The sequence below is a fragment of the Equus asinus genome, chromosome 4 (assembly GCF_041296235.1).
Source record: "Equus asinus isolate D_3611 breed Donkey chromosome 4, EquAss-T2T_v2, whole genome shotgun sequence".
Lineage (NCBI taxonomy): Eukaryota > Metazoa > Chordata > Mammalia > Perissodactyla > Equidae > Equus > Equus asinus.
In genome coordinates, this window is record NC_091793.1 from 86,481,331 (window position 1) to 86,501,268 (window position 19,938).

Consider the following 19,938-nt stretch of genomic DNA (forward strand, 5'->3'; position numbering starts at 1 on the left):
CCAAAAGTGCAGAAAGAATTCTGACACACCCGGGTGCATTTTTCTGAGGTTCTGACTTAAGTGGATACTGTCTGCATTATTCTGAACTTCCTGGCTTGCTTTTTGAGTTGGAGTAATTCAGCTTTCGTCCTTCTCTGAGTTAATCGTTCTATTATTAAAACAATAATGTATTTGTTATGGCATGAAAAAACAGTTTATAGAGAGCAGTTCAAAATGATCCTAGTTTCCCAGTTCCCAGAAAGACAATTACTGGAATACAAGAAATATTTCAGTGTATTAAAGTGTGTTTTTTAAAAAGGATACATTTTTTGAAATGTAAGAGATCTGTTTTATATGGTTTGCTTACCTGTCGATTTTTTTTTCCAGATCACCACAGTCTCAGGAAATGAGTTCCTTCTCCAGTCAGATATTGACTTCATCATATTGGATTGGTTCCACGCTATCAAAAATGCAATTGACAGATTGGTATGTATTTGTTTTGGTTGTTACCTTTATTAATTAAAATGTAGTCATTTAAATCTTATTGTTTAGGCATATAACACACATGAATTTAAATGGATTCTATGGATTGAGAGATATTAAGCGTTTTAAGTTTAAATAGAGTCCACTAAAAACCTCTTCAGTAGATATGATTTGTGGAACTAAATGTCATTTGATTTCTCTCTTTCAGAAATGCAGTGCATTCATTTTTTTTTTCTGAAATAACACAGACATTCATTTACTGGAGGCTGTAAAAAGCACACAAGCGCTTAATAACTAGCGAATTTTCACATTTTCAGTTTATGCAGTCTGTAATACATATTCTAGAAAATAAATATCAATGTATTTAAGCCCATACTCACTGTTATAATACCAGTAAATAATAATCCTTTGTACTGATTTTCATTGTTCTGCAAGCTAAGCTAGATTGTTCTTCTCATGAAAATTATATATTTAGAACTTTGTGAAATTACCCTAAATCAGACATTCAGAGAATGTTTTTAAAAAGAGTCAAATTATTTAAAACTACCCATTTTATACTGATTTCAGGCTAAACATCTAATTTTAGGACACTCATATTTGCAAAGTCTTGAGGAAAAATATTCTTGAGAGCTTTTAATAAGGTATACAACAGGAAAACATTTTCTGATTGTATTGCAATTTAATCACAATCTTCCGTTACGTCATTTTGGGACTAAAACTTTTAAAAATAAAATAAAAAATTGACTTTGCCCATAATCAATATAGTCCCCTACCCAGGCACACAAGTGCTCATGCCCACACACATACATGCACACGTGCACACAAACAAAGAGTTTGTTGTTGTCATTAAGAGTGGACTCTGGACTCAAATTGCCTGAGTTTGAATCCTGCTTCTATCTGTTACTAGCTATGTGGCCTTAGGCAAATTACTTGTCTCTTTTGGCTTCGGTTTCCTTGTCTGGAAAGTAAGGACTATAATAATAATACCTACCTCCTAGGATTACTGTGTTGATTAATTGAGTTAATGCGTGTGGAGTGTTTAGGGTAATGCGGAGGATTTAGGAAGTACCATATATGTAAAGCTATTATCAAATTTGAATATTGAGCTTAGCATTGAGGCCCTATCTCAAAATAATCATTTTATTTCAACTTCCCTTTAAATCCAGCATTAAGATAGATCACAAAACTATTTGATGAATCCTTTTTTCCTTGTAAAATTATTCAGTCTAATTGTTTGTTATTTCCAGCCAAAGGATCCAAGCAGTCCATCAAGAAACCTGGAATTATTCAAAATCCAGAGATCCTCCAGTACTGAATTACTAAGTCACTACGATAGTGATATAAAAGAACAGAAACCAGAACACAGAAAATCTTTAAGTAAGTATTATTTTTTACTTGCTCATTTTAACTTTGCCTAAATGCAGTGCTTATGAAATATAAATGCATTGAAATGAGATTTAAGCCAAACTCATACTACTCATGGAAGATCCATAGCCATTTCCTGGCCAGGGATTCATGCACTGGAGGGCAGTCTGGGCGCTTTGCTCACGTCATTGTTGGTAATGCCTTTTGAGAAAATAATTGTTCCAAGGTCATGGTCTCTGCTTAAGCAAACCTCTGCATCCCTGAGTAATAGCCATGGCATTCAGATTGGTGATTGATTTTAAGAGTGGGAAATGTCAAGCATCTCCAAACCTTAGTATGCTGACTATATGATTTCCGTACATTACAAGATGTATGAGTGCCCACCACATTGGGCCCAACTTCAACCAAAAGGCTATGCAACTTTCCACACTTTCAGACCACCAGAAAGATTCAGAAATGTCGAATGTGAATTAGATGTTCTCCAAGGTCACATCTAATTGTAATATTCTAAAAGAAATGAATTTGGAATAAAAAGGACCAATCTCACCACTTATATAGTGATGGTGAGTATATTTCTTAATCTTTCCCTACATGCTTTTTCCTCATAAAAGGGCGTTATTAAAAGGTATCTCACATATCTCACAGAGTTGGATTGATTCTCAGTCTCCTGAAAGAACAAGTAGATATCTCTGGAATCAGAGAAAATCCATTTTCCAAAGTCTCAGAAATTATAATACCTTTCCTGGATCATCTACCTAGCTATCCCCAATTTTCTGAATCACCATTATTTCTGCCATTTCCATCTGACCAAAAATCAGTGTTGTTACATCCTAGTCTTTTGAATTTAGGAGAACTCAGTAAGGAGAGAAGGGCTGCTAATGGAATATCTACACATGTCATAAAGTACATATGCTGGATGACTGTATGTGTATATACATACATTTGTGTTCATTAGGGAGACTATATATATATGTATATGTATTTATAAACATACATACGCACTCACACATATATGACGAGGAAAAGGGAAGCTGTTTATATATGATAACATATCTTCCAAAGCTAAATTATTGAGAGCCTGTAAATCTAGAAATATCATGACAATTTCAAGTAGAAGCACCCTTGCAAAATTGTCATTATTCAAAGAACCATACCATAAACTCAACAACTACTAGATATATATTTAGTTAGCCAGTTGTGTTAAGTTGGAGTTTAAAATGATCAGTGTTAATGTCTTGAACTGCATGATGATTTGCAAATTAAGTTGTGGAGAGTTAGTGATGTCATTTGAAATGATTTTTCCATATGGGAACAGTTTAGGACAGTTTGGAGTTATCGCGTTTGAACATTTCCCTTTAATTCCTGGTCATTGTCTTCCTTTACTTCATATGTGATCAGATAGAAGGTAAGATTTTAAGATTAGGATTCAATTGTGAGTATATAGTTAATGTTAATTCTATAAACTTTTTGTAATAGATATGAAAGGACGTGTGAGGTGATGAGCAGTAGATCTGGAATCTCAGAAATAAATGCTGATTTGGAGGAGACCTTGACAGGCTTCTAAAGCCTGAAGCGTGGGAGAAAATACAGATTTATAAAAGTATGTCTGAGAAACATGGAGGCAAAATGGATTCTGTGTTCAGCAATCGTCACTTGAAATGTCTTAGGATGATACTGGGAGAAAGAATTCCTACAGATAGAATACCAGCTTCTCCTCTTTAGAATTTGTTTTTAACTGGGAAAGACAATTATTGGTCTATATTGGGCTTAATTGAAATCCTGCCTGAAGACAAGGGGAAAGACATGTGATTTAATCTATCCAATCCCAAATGCACCCAACTGTATAATGACCTCATAGTCACCTTTTCCTTGGCAGTTAAAAAACAATGAGAGCTAGCAAATATTGAGCACTTACTGTTCACCAGGCATTGTTCTAAGTGCTTGTCATATAGTAACTTACTTAATCCTCCCGCTAACCCAATGAGGTAGGAACTTTTATTAACTCTATTTCATAGATGAAGAAACTGTGGCACAGAGAATTAAGGCAACTTCTACAAAGACAAGTTATGGAGACAAGTTCCAAACCCAGCAATCTGATTTCAGAGCCTGTGCTTTTTACCATTACACTATAGTGAAGTGAGCAAATAAAAGGTAAATTTAATTTATATCAATCCTAGACTTGGCTGGAAACATTACATTAAAAATGAGATCCATAGAAATCATCAAACTTAAATAGGGACTCAAAAACATATTAGCAAAAGAATTAAAACCAGATGTTGTCTTTGGACTTCGATTTCACTAATGAAATAAAAGGGTCATTTAATCTTTAATGATACCTCTAATTTTAGAAAATGCTTCTTTTCTGTATTTTGGTGGATATTTTTAGTTGTAAGCCTTTTTTAGGGCTAATATATCTTTTGTAACATAGGATTTGATTAATATCAATCTATTACTTTGAATTAAGTTAGTCAATATTTGTATATTCATTTTTATTTGAAAGGCATAATCATTGACTCACCCACACAATATCAAACTAGACTATGCATTTGAATTAGTGATTGGTATATTTATATTTGATGCTTTTTAAAACATTTTTTCAAGCAGAACATACCCTGTGTGAAACCCCTCTGATCTCAGTCCTGGATTTGAACACCCAAACTCAGGTTTTTAAAACATGCACTTGGTTTTATGTCACCCTCTTGAGATTAAATAGTTATGTGGAATTAGAGATTCACCGTATCTCCTTCCTTATTAGTAGTCGAAGCACAAACTTTATTGTCAGTTTGCTGCCTTTGGCTTCCTGTGCCCTTGATGTTCCCACGAGTTTTGTCGCCAAGATTGTAGACAGATAAAGCCAGAATTACTTTTTTTTAAAGGCATGTGAACATCATTAGCAGCTAACAGGTGGTCATTTCATTGTCCAGTTTCTCTGTATAACATGGGAAAAAAATATGTACTCTCAATGAGTGAATTCAGAAAGTTAAGTGCTTAAATATACTTTCCTTTTTAAAATATGATTCTAACCTGCCAACACTAAGTACTAATCAGATTATTTTAAGATATCAGTTGAGTCTAACAGACAAGAAGCCAGAAAATTCAATGTAAGGGCCAAATCATTGTGGGAACTTCAGGACACCAGCCTGGGATGAGTGGGAGAGCAGCTCTCCAGGGAGGGCTGTTATGGAAAGTGGAGAGTCAATCAAAGAAAATGCGAACATATTTTTCCAAGGAAAGAGAAGTGTCTTTCTCTGACAGCAAAGAGGAAAGGCTCAAATATAAATCCTGTTTCAAGTAACCTTGGAGAGGTTTCCTAACTTTTCTGAGCTTTACTTTTTAGCTCTATAAAAATGGGTCTAATGCTGTCCTTGCAGGATTGCATGAGAATTTGAAATTAGATATGTAAATACTTAGTTCACAGCAGGCACTCAATAAGTAGGAGCTCTTATTATTATCCTCTGTGTCCCCAAGCAGATGGCACCAAAATAGGGCATGAGCCAAGGGTGGTGTCTGATGGAAGACTGGAGCAGGGCATATATACTTGACATCCTCTCCCTGAGTGTAGAGAAAATAAGAGAAAGGAGCCAGAATTGGATATGGGAGTCATAGCTGCAAAAATGTAAATATGAGCAGCTGGTCTTTCCCCTGGCGAGTCCCCAGGTGAAAATGGCAGCCAGGGCATTCTTGGGAGCAGCACACCAGGAAACAGTAGAAGGGAGCCAAGAGATACTCTTGATTCTTTTATGCCCAGAAGAGCATGTCATTAAGAAGTTCCAGTTGATGGAAAGGATTTAGCATCTAGCCATTTCACTATTCCTTTAGACATAGCTCTAGTTTATCCATTCATTCATGCATTCATTCTTTTACATTAGCAGATATATCTGAAGGTGCGCAACTAACATTCTTGACTCCACTGATCTGCATTTCCAATTTTTTAAAATTATTTTTCTGTTTAGGTTATCTTTTAGGAATAATTTATCTCATGCTGTCAAATCCATATATGGAGAAGTTGGATAACTTCTATATAAAATCAACACTTTTAACATTATAAATAGGTGCTCCAAAATAAACTTGAGTTAGAAAAAGAAAATCAAAAGGTAAGAGAACAAAAAGGAAATGAATTTCCTTTTAGCTGTCTTTTCATTAAATTACCATTAAAAACAATGGGTTCCAGGTGAAATCCGAAAAGTATTTAGATATGGATTTCCCCCTTCCATAGCCCTTTCGTGATGTGTGTAAAAATGATGTAGGTACAAGGCTACAGGGATAAAGATAGGAATGGAAAAACTGGATCGAGATATTTATACAATGTGAAAAATGAACATGCCTGTGAACCTTTAATGATATCTTTGTTTAAAAATTTGCCTGCAAAGTAATCATGATCATGCCGAGTGAAAACAAATGTGATAGAGAAGGCAGTTAATTTTTGCACTAATCTAAATAATTATAATACTGGCCATCCACAACTGTAAGTAGACTATGTTCTCAAAATTCAATTGTAAACTGGTTGCTTAGACCTCAACACATTTTCATAAGGAAACCATGAATCAGCCACAAAAGCACACTTGAACCTTATGCAATCATTTAGAATGTTGTCTCTAGGGAACAGCTCATTCTGGGTTGGTTGCACCTCTGGCCCTAGGAGCTATGACTTCCCAGTAGCATTGCTTTCCATCTGGTTTCCCTTTTCCTCTTCCCTCACTCCTGTACCAACACCATCAAAGCAATTAGGATTCTCAGAATGGATTTGGCTAGGAGGCTCCTGGACCCTGAAAATACTCAGTGGTGGCAGGGAGGCAATGCGGAGCCTCCAAGCCAGAGGAAATAATGGGAAAAAGGAGAGAATGGAAGACTGGGGAGGAAGTTTCTGCAGCATGGGCGGGCAAGTGAGTCCTCAGCAAGGGCAGAAGTTCTTTGTAAGAAATGTGTGTAATGACAGATTAAGCCTGGCATTGTCCCAAATGTTAACATATGATGAATCTAGGTAACGTCTATATGAGTGATCAATGATGCTGCTGTTTATCGTACATTTGAAAAGTTTCACAATTAAAAACCAGAGAACACACACACAAAAGATTAGGCATTATTCATGTCCATAATGCAATAAAATAATATACATATTTTCCAATTGCAACTTGAAAACTTTTAAAGAAAGACTAAATTTTCTGAATATGTTACATTAAGACCTCTTTAATTATAAAACATTGATAACTTATTGTTTTCCTGTTTTTTCCCCAAAAGCCAATATATATTTTTTCTTGTGACCATTGTGACCTTTCTGGTAACCATATAATTAAGAAAATTTGTAAGATGTTTATTATTATCCAAAATGGAAAAGTCATACTAGTTTCTTGGATAAATGCATGTCATTGGCAATTGTTTAAAACACATATTGTGAAGGCTGTTCTGGAGAGTCATATAAATACTTATTTTAAAGTTTCTTCTTATTAAGAAGTTTGTAGAAAACAGCATAATCTTGCCAATGCATGCAAATAATAAGATGAATAAGCCATCTGCCAAGAAAATAAAAACAATATTAAAATTGCAAAAATAAATAATATCGAGCTCTAAAGAAATGGAAAAGCTTTCACCTGAAAATAACAAAAAAGTCATATTTGTGTAGAATATTATGGGTTATTTTGCTGTCAAAGGGACAAAAGTTTTTGGGTAAGATGGTCAACCATCTAATTCTTTTTTTTTTTTCCCTAAAATCGATATTGCCACCCTGGCACCAGTTTCATTCAATATCCACCTGAGAAAAATAAATGATTGAACTAAAGTGTGAAAATAAAAATAATTTTGTTTTACTATAGTTATAAGACAGACAATATCTAAGGAACGGTGAGTGTCAATTCTCTTCTTCATTGTTTTCCTCAGGTTAAGGGAGTCCTTTATTTCAAAATATTCCAGTTGGTGGAAAAAATGAAAAGTTCTAAATGAAAATTTAAGTTGTTAGAGCTGGAGTATTTAAACATTATGAGAAAAAAGCAGGGAAGATTAGACACACACTTGATAATCAGGCATTTGAATTACTTTGTCAAAACAATATTATTCAGAAAGGTCCCAGGGCTTCACTGAGGCACTGTGTGACTGCAGAGATAGTTCTGACATGAGTTCCCAAGAGAGTTAGCAGCAATCCCAACTTTCCTGAGACCCATAGATTGCAGTTTCTTTAAAACATTCAGTTCTCCGTGAATCATTTGATAAGAGGACTTAGTTATAAGCTGAGCAAAGAATGCTCTGATTAATCTCTTCTTTCCCATCTAAGGGGTTGATCTTGCCCTCTGACCTGTGGGTGTCCATTGTCATGTATCTTGTAGCATCAGCTACTCTGAAAATCTATCTAACCCTATCAGCACTCAAGCACTAGATCACACCATCTCCTCCTGACCCTGGCAGTAACTCCGCGACCATATTTGCCCTTAGATGAACTGCATTTAATCAATTTCTGATTTCATTGGGTCAAATGGCATCTTTCTTTCAATAATAGGCCAAATCCAGAGGGCTCTTTGCTCTAACTCTCCGGCAATATTTCCTTAGTATTAATACACTACTGTGATTGTAAACAATAGAAAAACGTGCTCTTTGATCTCCTCTGAAAGTTTCCCTCTGTTTATTCCATGACTCTGAAAAGGGCATATATTAACATTTCTTCATAAAGTTAGGCATATAATATTTGTTCACTATTGTCATATCAAATTCAAAGTACCTTAGCTAAACATGATATTTAAGGCATCCTTACAGTGAATCCCTGTGCAGAGAAAAGCATCCTTTTGGATGCAAGTGATCACCTCTTTCTGTACACAGGATTTATTTGATCTACTCCTGTTTGTTTTTAGAGTGTAGAAACGATGCTACTTTTCTTTAAGATTCAAAAAGGGAGTAATTTGTTTTTCAATGCATTTATTTGGGTGTCCAAAATAAGCCTAATGGTATGCTTAGGAAAAAGAAATAATTGTAAACATATATAATCTATGAGATTTTCCTGGAAAATAAGTTATTTATTATTACTCATAGTAAAGCCCACATCCACGTAAGGACAATCAGGTATTGCTTTCACCCAAAAGTATGAGATGTATCCAAAAATACCAGCTGTTTCTATCCAAATTCAATAAAATCTGATCTACAGCATTAGGACTCAGCTTCCTTCAAGTAATGGCTCATGAATGATTTGGAAAAGGTAGATCAGGCTGCCAATTCATCTTTCTTTGATTATTTAAATAGAACCTGAAGCCAAATACTCCCGTTACCCAATTTCCCTAATGTAAATAAATATACCCTTTTTGTACACAAAATTAATTGGACTAAAAATACATAGAGGCAAAATAGGAGATGCAATGGCCAAATAGAAAACATAGAACTGAGAAAGTGCCATCAGAGACCATGTCCTCCAAAAGGTTAAGTCGATTTCTAATGAAATTACTGCATTGGAATGGCTCAGGTCCAAGTTCCTCAACAGAAAACTCTTTATGACCTACATCCTCTTCTCCAGTTTTTTTCCCACCACTCGCTGGCCCTTCATTTGTGATTCAGGCAAATAGTGAAGCACACTACTCCGTGCTGACTTTTACCTTTAGTCAAGCTCTTCGTTTTACTAAATTACCACCCTTTGAGACTCAGGTAGGTCACATCTCCTGCAGAAAACTTTCCCGGAAGTCCATGGTCAGTTAGGTGATCCTCTTCACTTTTCCTATAACATTCAGTGCAAATCTCTGTCATTGCAATTGCTAAAGTGTGCTACAACGAACTAATTATGGACGTCTCTTTGTCCATCGCTGGACCGTAAGAATCTGAAAAGGACTCTGCCTAATTTACTTTTATGTCTACAACTAGCAGAGTGGCTTCATAATATTTGAGAGTACTCAGAAATGGGCAGTGATAAATTTTTAAATGAGTGAACGAGGATATTCAAGCGACCATTACAACATAATTCTCATTCTGTGCTAAAAATGAAGACGGAATTCCTGAAACTTGTTTGAAGAGTAATAATAGATTGTTTCTTCTTCCTGACTACTTGTACTAGCCTGGTATTTGAAGATCACAACTGATAATGTCTCTCTCACTGTTCTCTTAGAACTCTAAGTCTCAAAGTAATGGTATATTATATGCAGGTCACGTGTATTGTGTCTAGCAAAATCATGTACAAATGGGTACTTTATTACACAATGAGGATAAAAATAACTAAGATCTTGGGGGAGGGGAAGGGAAAAATCCTAGTCCTTTTGCTTAAAGTTATTGTCCTCTCAACATCTTTTGACCTAGGGAAATACTTCTATTGTGCATTGTAACCTCCTATTTTTTTTAAAGATTGGCACCCGAGCTAACAACTGTTGCCAATCTTCTGTTTTTTTTCTTCCCAAAGCCCCCCAGTACATAGTTGTATATTTCAGTTGTGAGTGCCTCTGGTTGTGCTATGTGGGATGCCGCCTGATGAGCTGTGCCATGTCCACGCCCAGGATCTGAACCAGCAAACCCCTGGGCTGCCGAAGCGGAGCACACGAACTTAACCACTCGGCCAAGGGGGCCAGCCCCAAACCTCCTATTTTTTTTGAGAGGATTGCTCTGGTTCGTACTTACTCTTGAGGTTCTTTTATGGGCTCTGAATTAAAATTTTCAAGGCTCTACTGGAGGCAAGAAAAAAGGAGATATTCTATAATGAACAAAAATAATTTCAATAATTTTTAGAAGAATCAGAATAATTTTTAAGGTCAGCTTAGGTATAAAAATTCAGTTTAACACAAAAGTTACAAAAGTGTTGTATGCACCCTTTTCTAAAGGTTGTATAGGATTGTGTAAAAAAATTTGAGTTTAAGCATCAGAAAATTTTAGTATAATTCATACCTCCAGATTATACTAACTCTAAGATTTGGATAAGTTTCCTGAGACTGACTTTCTAAGTAAATATAATGGAGACTTTTTTTTCCAATTTTTTTTTATTGAGTTCATAATAGTTTACATCAATGTGAGATTTCAGTTTTACGTTATTTCTTGACTTTCACCATATAATTGTCCCCTTCACCCCCTGTGCCCACCCCCACCCCCTTCACCTAGTTACCACTGACTGTTTACTTTGGCCATGTACTTGTTTATATTCCATATATGAGTGAAATCATCTGGTGTTTGTCTTTCTCAGACTGGCTTATTTCACTCAGCATAATTCCCTCTAGGTCCTTCCATGTTATTGCAAATGGGATGAATTTGTCTTTTTTTCTGGCTGGGTAGTATTCCATTGTGTGTATGTATATATATATATATACCACATCTTCTTTATCCAATCATCAGTCAATGGGCACTTGGATTGTTTCCACGTCTTGGCTACTGTGAATAGTGCTGCAATGAACATAGGGGTGTGTGTGTTACTTTGGATTGTTGATTTCAAATTGTTTGGGTAGTTCTATTTTTAGTTTTCTGAGGAATCCCCATACTCTTTTCCATATTGGCTGCACCAGTTTGCATTCCCACCAGCAGTGTATGAGGGTTCCTTTCTAACCACACCCTCTCCAACATTTGTTATTTTTAGTCTTAGTGACTATAGCCATTTTAACAGGTGTAAGGTGGTATCTCAGTGTAGTTTTGATTTGCATTTCCCTGATGATTAGTGATGTGGAACATCTTTTCATGTGTGTATCGGCCATCTGTATATCTTCTTTAGAAAAATGTCTGTTCATCTCCTCTACCCATTTTTTGATTGGGTTGTTTGTTTTTTTGTTGTTGAGTTGTGTGAGTTCCTTATATATCAGGGAGATTAACCCATTGTCAGAAATATGATTTGCAAATATTTTCTCCCAATTGGTGGGTTCTCTCTTTGTTTTGATTCTAGTTTCTTTTGCCTTGCAGAAGCTCTTTAGTCTGATGAAGTCCCACTTGTTTATTTTTTCTTTTGTTTCCCTTGTCTGAGAAGACATGGTATTCGAAAAGATCCTTTTTAGTTCTATGTCAAAGAGTGTACTACCAATATTATCTTCCAGGAGTTTTATAGTTTCAGGACATATCTTCAAGTCTTTGATCCAAATGATGGATACTTTTTCTATAAATATATAAATAGTCATATGATATAAGGAGGTAATACATGTATTAGATCTAAGAACAACGTATATACTGGATCTAATATGTATCCAAGAACTTTGTAGATTTATATTGTAATATAAGTAATAGATATAATGATTTCCAAATATGTATACTCTGAATAAAATAATCGTGACTTTTGTTTGTCTACTGTAAATCCACCAGTTTCTTTAAATATATAGCAAGAATGCACTGTTACTACTGATTCAAACAGTTGGCAAAATCAGATTAAACAAATGAATAATTTACCAAAGGCTTAACTTTTTTTTTTTGAGGAAGATTAGCCCTGAACGGACATCTGCCTCCAATCCTCCTCTTTTTGCTGAGGAAGACTGGCCCTGAACTAACATCCATGCCCATCTTCCTCTACTTTATATGTGGGACGCCTACCACAGCATGGCTTGATAAGCAGTGCTAGATCTGCACCGGGGAACTGAACTGGTGAACCCCAGGCCGCCAAAGCAGAGCATGCGGACTTAACCGCTGTGCCACCGGGCTGGCTCCCAAAGGCTTAATTTTTTAATATCTTCACTATTCTATTGACTCAGGGCATCATATGCACTTTTACCTTTAGTTCCCTTGAGGACTTCTGAGTGTTATGGGGAATAAATGCTTGGTTTTGCCATTCCTGAGCATGAGCCTGATGTCGTGGCAATCTCTATAGATTAAACTTCACCAAACGTCAGTTGCCTTTTCCCTTCTTGTATAAAATACTAAAATGATGCAATGGTAGAATTTTGACAGTTATGTAATTTCATTTAAAAGCAAGGAAAGATTTTGTTCAATTTTAATGTTTTATATCTATGTCTATCTCATATATGTGTGTATATATATAAAGTCTATCATAACACATTGGTGATAAAAAGATGGCTTTTTTTGACTAAAGTAAAAACACCAAAACCGCATGAATATAGAGCCACTTATAAAGAAGAAACCAAAAGATGCTAAAAAGTCTGCTCTCACCAAAGCACACTCTATTAACAGGCTGGCAAGCATATGTGGAGCCCAGCATGTCTGCTCTATCTGAATGAAAGGGTTTGGCTATCTGGGAGAAGCAACCCTAACTCACCACCTAACTTCACCTAACTTCAGCAAATGACTGAATCCAGGACCTCCCTGTTCCATTAGACTGCAAATAGCTGAGGGTATAAACCATGACTTTCTGATAATTACTCCTCCTCATCTCCATCACCCGAACAGAGTCTGAAACTCAAAAGTGATCCCTGGAAACACAGGTAGGAGATAGGGGAGAGAACCATGGAAGGGATGGCAGCCAGCAAAGGGAAATAAAAAGTACCTGGAGTTTAACGCTGTTATGAAACTCTGAGATTTTTTTTCAGATTGAGAAGACAGGAATGGCTGAGAAAAAAAATGGGTACATATTATTAGGATAGGAAAGACAGAACCATAAAGACTAATGTGTTTGGAGAACAGCAATAGATTTGTGAGCCTAGAGTGCACAAAACTTTAGAGTAATGACTGGACGTCAGATTGAAATGAACAGAGAACACTGGCAAAGGGTCTTGTACGGAATGTTAAGAAATTTGGAATTTATGCTATAAGTAATGGAGCCCAGTGAAGGACTTTCCTGCAGGCAGGAGACATGAACAGATCTGTTATTTAGAGTAGTGATTTCAGTGGAAATGTGAAGAATGACAAAGAGACAGATAGCACGAAAAAGAGCGAGATTGGAGTTAAGGAGATAAATATGGAACTATTACAGTAGGCCAAGTAGAGTATAATGCAGGCTGAAGCTGGGCAGTGGGAATGGAGAAGGGGAGAGATTCCAGAGATTACTGAGCGGGTATTGATAGGTTTTCTTAACATGTATTAGAAGGATTCTTGATAGTTCCCAAACCACCTATTGCTCCTGTGGTTTGGAAAAACCATCAGGATGCCTAGGCATTCAGCAGAACTTGCATTCTATATCTCGTTCTTTCAGCATCCTAATAGATTCTTCTTACTCTAAGTTTGGTCCACGGACCAGCAGCAACAATATTACCTGGGAGGTTATTAGGAAATAAAGAATCTCAAGCCCCATCCCAAACCTACTGAACAGAATCTGCATTTTAAAAAGTGATTCAAATGCACGTTAAAATTTGAGAAGTACACTATCATATGACAAAAATAATCTCTCTAAGTAGGTTTTCGGAAGTCCAGAGACAGTGGCCTTTGAGACCTGGACAAGATCTACCTATGTAGAAGAGCTATCTAGTCTGCCTTTGTGTAAAATAATCCTGCTTATGATTATTATCATATTGGCTGTGCCACGACAATGCGTGATTTTGGGTGGTGAATGTTTATTTAATCTCGCCAATTCCTTCCAAGCCTTGATTGCGGATTGAGACTGAATCAAGACTTTCCTTATAATTTTTGCCTATGACACACCCAAGTCATGACACCCACGTCATGAACTCTGAACTACCCGTGTCAAAAGTCAACAGCTCTAGTCAAACAAAAAGAACAACAACAACGCTAATGAAAAATGATACCAAGAATAAACTATCCTCACCAAAAGACACGCCAAGAAACCAAAGCTCCACACAATTCCCTGGAAGGAATCCACAAATTTCCCGGATATACTCACGTGTGAAGTCCAACTGAAATGCTATTTTCCTTTCATTTTACATTTAGTTCTTCTGGGAACATAAAATCTCACCTGTAGTCTTCTTTTCGTGAGTTCCCTTCTCCCAACGCAAGAATAATAGTATCTCATCGCTTAAAAGTCTTTCATTTTTATGTTGTTCTTGGGTACTTGAATTCATTTCCCTTTGGTCTTTCAGGTTAGATGTCGTAATTCTGAACGAGCCATGGCTTAGCTGTTTGACTCATAGAGTAAGCTTATCTATTGTGCCCGCCAAAACAACCCAGGCCCACCAGACTGCACTTTAGTTGAACTGCTTGGGAAAATCGGGGAGAAAACAAAAGTAGGCTCACAATTTAGTTATCAAAAAGTAAAGCATAGATTCAAAATAAAGTCTGATTAATCCTTCTAGTAGTATAAGATTTCACTCACTGAGAAGAGCTGACAATGACTATTTCTGAAATAAAGCATCATTTTCTCTGATCCACCTGTATCTATTCTAGGAAATGGAAACTGAAATAGGCAAATAATTATTCTTTTCTAAATAAGCATGTTCCTCACAAATTTGCCCCTGAAGTTCCAGTCTTTTAAAAATTTGTTGGATAGTAATGAGACAGATTGAAAGAGTTTCCTCAAAATTTTAATAGTTTCTGGATTCACTTCACTTATTTAGCTTTATTACTCTGGGACAGTTTATACAAGAATAATTAATCTTTTTTTCCCCCTAGTCAGTACCTGGGTTTGTTTTTGAGGTTCCATGCCTGATTTTCAAATTGGGCATAACTGACTTCACAGAAGGGTTTGGCTGAGAACCCACAGAATTTTTGCATAGCTCATTTTTATTGAACAAAATCCAGAATTTTAGTCAAGAAGCATTAGATATTAATCACATGTGAGTTCCGGGATCATTAAAATTTCCTTTACCTTCCAGAATAGCGGGTCATTATAGAATCATAAGAAGTGACCTCACTTAATAATCTTTACAATTACATAAAAGCAATCATTTTCATAAGTCTTAGAAGAAGCTTTTAACTATTACTTGAAGAGCATATTGCAATATTAGAATGTATTATGTTGTGGGATTATAGATGTGACTTTTGAATTGAAAAAAATGTTCTCTAACTCAAGACTCTTAGAAGTTATCCTTTCCAGCTTGAATAGTTTTCATTGTTTAACACAGTTTGTGATTATATTTTTTACATGGCCAGTAGAGACCTTATCGCTGAAATATAAATTCCAGTACCATTTCTTAATTATTACGCTCTTAACTTTATAGAAAATTAGAGGAGGAATGCAATATTTCATACTGCACTTAAGAACAATTGGTGACACAATTTAAGGTGAGTCAGTTAAGGGGAAAAACTAAAATAAATCCCTCCTCTAAATTGTTGCCTTTCTCTTTCCTTTTCTTGTAACCACTTCTCATCTTTGACTTTGAAACCCAACAGTTTAAACTTGGTTCTTATTTCAGTGGGCTAATCCCCTTTCATAAATCATGCTCAAGAGCTGAAATAATTTGCACATCATTTAAAGAGTATTTGCTTTGAAATAGTCACCTCAAGCCCTTCTGTATATCCTTTCTCTCTAAAGATTTGTAGTATTTGTTTTGTTCTCTGAGGTATAAAAGACCTGGATAAACTTTATTCCTGTTGTTTCAAGATTAGTTAACGCAAATGCATATTAATTCAGCGGGGACAGGAGCAAACCTCTGTAAAGATGATCATACATCCGCCTCTCAGGAATAGCAAAGTACAGAATGTCAGGCTTCAAATCTCCTTGGACTTGCTCAAAAGAGCAGTGAGGGATTTAAATTTCCAGAATATGTCTACAAATGTATTTTCTTTGTTGTGGCGAACAGGAGCTACACTGATTATTTTTCCCCAGAAAATTGATTCAAATTTGTATTTGAACGAAAATTAAGCTATCTACAAAGTGGCTCTTCAAGAATACAGAGAAAAACTGTCACAGAAAAGGCAAATTTAACGTTACAAAATTTTATACCTGATTTGCTATTACATTTTTCATTTATTTAGTTTCATACCTCAAGTCCTCAAATAAAGTTTAACAGAACCCTCATATTTTTTTTCCTAAAGAAAAGTGGAATTGAAAGGACCTCATAAAATTGGAAGTAAATATATTTAGGTAAAGTTCAATGATACTTTTACAAGTATAACCTCAAATTTTAGAACTTACTGGTAAACGCAGAAAAGAAATGCCGATTTCTCCAAATAATATATCTGGTTTGTATGTTAAGATGTGCCCTGTTCTTTTCTTAAACTGAAAATGACCATAAACTTTGGCACTTAAGTGCTCCTCCGGAAATGACTAAGTGGATTCAGGGGTAATAAATCAGTCATATGGATCCAGCCACCCACCGTCTTGTTCCACTGCTCTCCTTTACAAGTGTAGTAATAGACATTTCCACAGTCCTCGGGGTGCCAAACTTTGCACCATTAGGAAAATCTGCAAGTAGCTTGATTTATCTTCCTCACTCGGTTAGCTAAGACCCAACTAAGTAAAAATCAGCAGGAATGAACTTGACTTGTTAAACTTTTTTAGTAGAGAGATGCAACAATTACAACTTTCCTCCTTTGCCATTTCAATTTACTTTGGATGTGAAGCCCCCTGAGAAAAATATTCAGATGAGATCTCAAATTATAGGTGCATGGCTGGATGATGCTGACTCTGAGTTTTCATTATACACAGAGGATTGTCTGCTGTTTGCAATTAATCCAGACACAATCCTCTTGGTACTTTGGGAGGAATGTGGAAGAAATAGCCATTTTATAAGTTGTAAACTCCTAAATTACCCTAAATTAGAGGCGCTATTAATCGGACACTTAGATATAGATAGGATCTGCTTATTGTGTAGGCTCATCTTCCCCTGATGGAGAAATCAATTAAATATTTAGGATGCGGAATACCTTCCAGGTTGGATAATGCATTTCATTTAAATTATGGCCCTCCAATCCAAAACATTAAAGGGGATCTTAACGGATGGGAGCACATTACTGTCTCTTGGATTGGGCGCATTAACACTTTAAAAATGAATGTGCTTCCCAGGATTTCCTATTTGTTCCACCAGCTGCCTGTCGATGTGCCAGATAAACAGTTTAAGGATAAGTATGTAAAAGGTGCATGTGTAACATTCTGCGTGCTGAGGTGCACTCTTGTAGGAAAAGTCCCCAACCATGGCCCCTACAGATGTTTCTTCTCAATGCTCTAGAAATCTAAAATGAGAGGGCTCATTTCATCATGGGAGGGTGGGAGGGAAAATCAAAGAGATGCAATTAGTCCTGTCACAAAGGTTCTGTGTATTTCTTATCTTGTATCATTTCTTCCTATAATTTATCTTAATAAATAATTAGTGATTATTACTACAAAATATTGGAACAATATGGTAGAATTTGAAATAAACACTCCAATTGTGAAAATGTTTGGCATGAAGATAATCATTTGATTCTCACTCAAGGACCTTTACTACACGAAATTTATGAACACTATTGTAAGAATGAAGCTCTCGTGTCCCCTGTACTACAGAAGTGTGGTATAGGAATAGCTAATGAATGTTTTGGAGTGCTTACCAGGCTATAGGCCCTCTTCTAAGCAGCTTCTATGTTCTCTCTCATTTAATCCTGTCAACAACTGGAAGAGGTAGAGTAGTACTATTATCATCCCCATTTTACCTATTGGGTAACTGAGGCACTGAAAGGTTCACTGCTGTGGCCAAGGTTATACAGCCAAGAAGTGGCAGAGTTAGACTTGGAAACCAAGCATTCTGACTCCACAGCCTGAAGTCATAACTGTTGATCTGTGTGGCCTCTGGGTTCTGGAGCGGGGCTGATGGTTTTGGCTACTTACTACCTCTACAAACGTTGAGTCAGTCACTTAACCTCACTTAGCTTCTGTTTTATAAGCTTGAAAATGTCACTAATAATAGTACCTACCTCACAGAGTTGGAAGCATAAATTATGTTACATTTGTGACATTTATAGCAGTGTTTGTCACAACATAAACACTCAATAAATGTTAATAATAACATTAGTACAAGTATTTTATTTTCTCCCATGGTATTTGAGAGTCTTCCTAATTTGGTAAGAAAAGGTGCCTTAGAGAAAAATGATTGAAATCTCTAGAGATGAGCATATTCTCAAAAATTCTTCTGGATTTATGGGGAAAAAACAGTATATTGAGTGACTTACAGAAGACTATAAACTTCTTGAACTGAGTCAAGCGTCCATCCTCATTATAAAAGTCTTGATTCACAACTGACATAAATATATCATATTAGCCTACTTAGCAAAAACAAATTTATCCAATCATAGAGATGATGAAGATAGAGGTCAATGTTTTCCTCCTAGAGACGGACTCCTCATGCCAAATCTGATAGAGCACATGCTCCAGTGCATTTGCCTTGCTTCAGAAGACAAAAGAAAACTCAGCTAACTGGCATAATTATATGACTTCGATGGTCATATTGAGGGGGTTAAACTTTGGCAACAGAATACGGAATTACAAAGTTCAAAATGAAGTTGCAGGAATTTAACTGAAAAGAAATTACTTAACAGCATTTGGATGGGGAACAAACAAAAAACAAAAAAGGAACAAATTGATCCTTTCAAAGTTGGGTGGAAAGAATGTTCCAGAAGCTTTCCTTTATAATCACTGTTATTGAGAGGCCCTGAGGCCTCTTATTTGTTAGTAATTGATACCTACACTTCAGGCTCAAATACTCAAGACAACTGCTAGTTTAAAGGGCTTGTCAAGAAAGTTAGGAATTAGTTGTAGTTTTTTTTGTTCTACTCAATCTTCCACTGTCTTTCACTATTGGGCCAAGTTCATTGTAAATCAGGGGTGAATCATATGCAGATACTTTTACCCTTTCAATATGTTAAGAAGACTAGTGGGATAAAGTCAGAATCTGATACTTAAACAGAACTGTGTTTTATTTGGCTGGAAAAACAGCCTGATCAGCAACCACTCTATATTTATTTGCTTCCTTGTTTCTTTGGAGGCCCCAACAGTGGAGTGAAGTTCCCCATCTGCTCTTTTCTAGATAAGCGTTTTTTTGATGAGGAAGATTGGCCCTGAGCTAACATCTGTTGCCAATCTTCCTCTTTTTTATTTTTTCTCCCCAAAGCCCCCATACATAGTTGTACATCCTAGTTGTAAGTCATTCTAGTTCTTCTTTGTGGGATACCACCACAGCATGACTTGATGAGCAGTGTGTGGGTCCAGTCCATGCCCAGGATCCGAACTGGTAAACCCTGGGCCACTGAAGCAGAGCACATGAACTTAACCACTGTGCCATGGGGCCGCCACCCCCCATCTCCTCTTAAACTCCACGTTCCTTCCACTGAACACATAGGAGGTAAAGGACTTAGATGGAATGATAATGAATGGGACCCAGGTCCATCCAGATAGATGAGTCAATCAACTCTGAAATCAATGAAGAAACAAGTTAC

At 36.3% G+C, this 19,938-nt stretch overlaps 1 protein-coding gene across 1 annotated transcript in view; it reads left to right on the forward strand.

The window, feature by feature from the left end:
- Positions 1-19,938, forward strand: part of ARHGAP15 (Rho GTPase activating protein 15) — a 607,959-nt gene that overhangs the window by 297,632 nt on the left and 290,389 nt on the right. The window contains exons 7-8 of the mRNA XM_014852163.3: positions 367-465; positions 1,710-1,839. Of these exons, the coding sequence (XP_014707649.2) occupies positions 367-465; positions 1,710-1,839 (229 nt within the window). The remainder of the gene's footprint in view (positions 1-366; positions 466-1,709; positions 1,840-19,938) is intronic.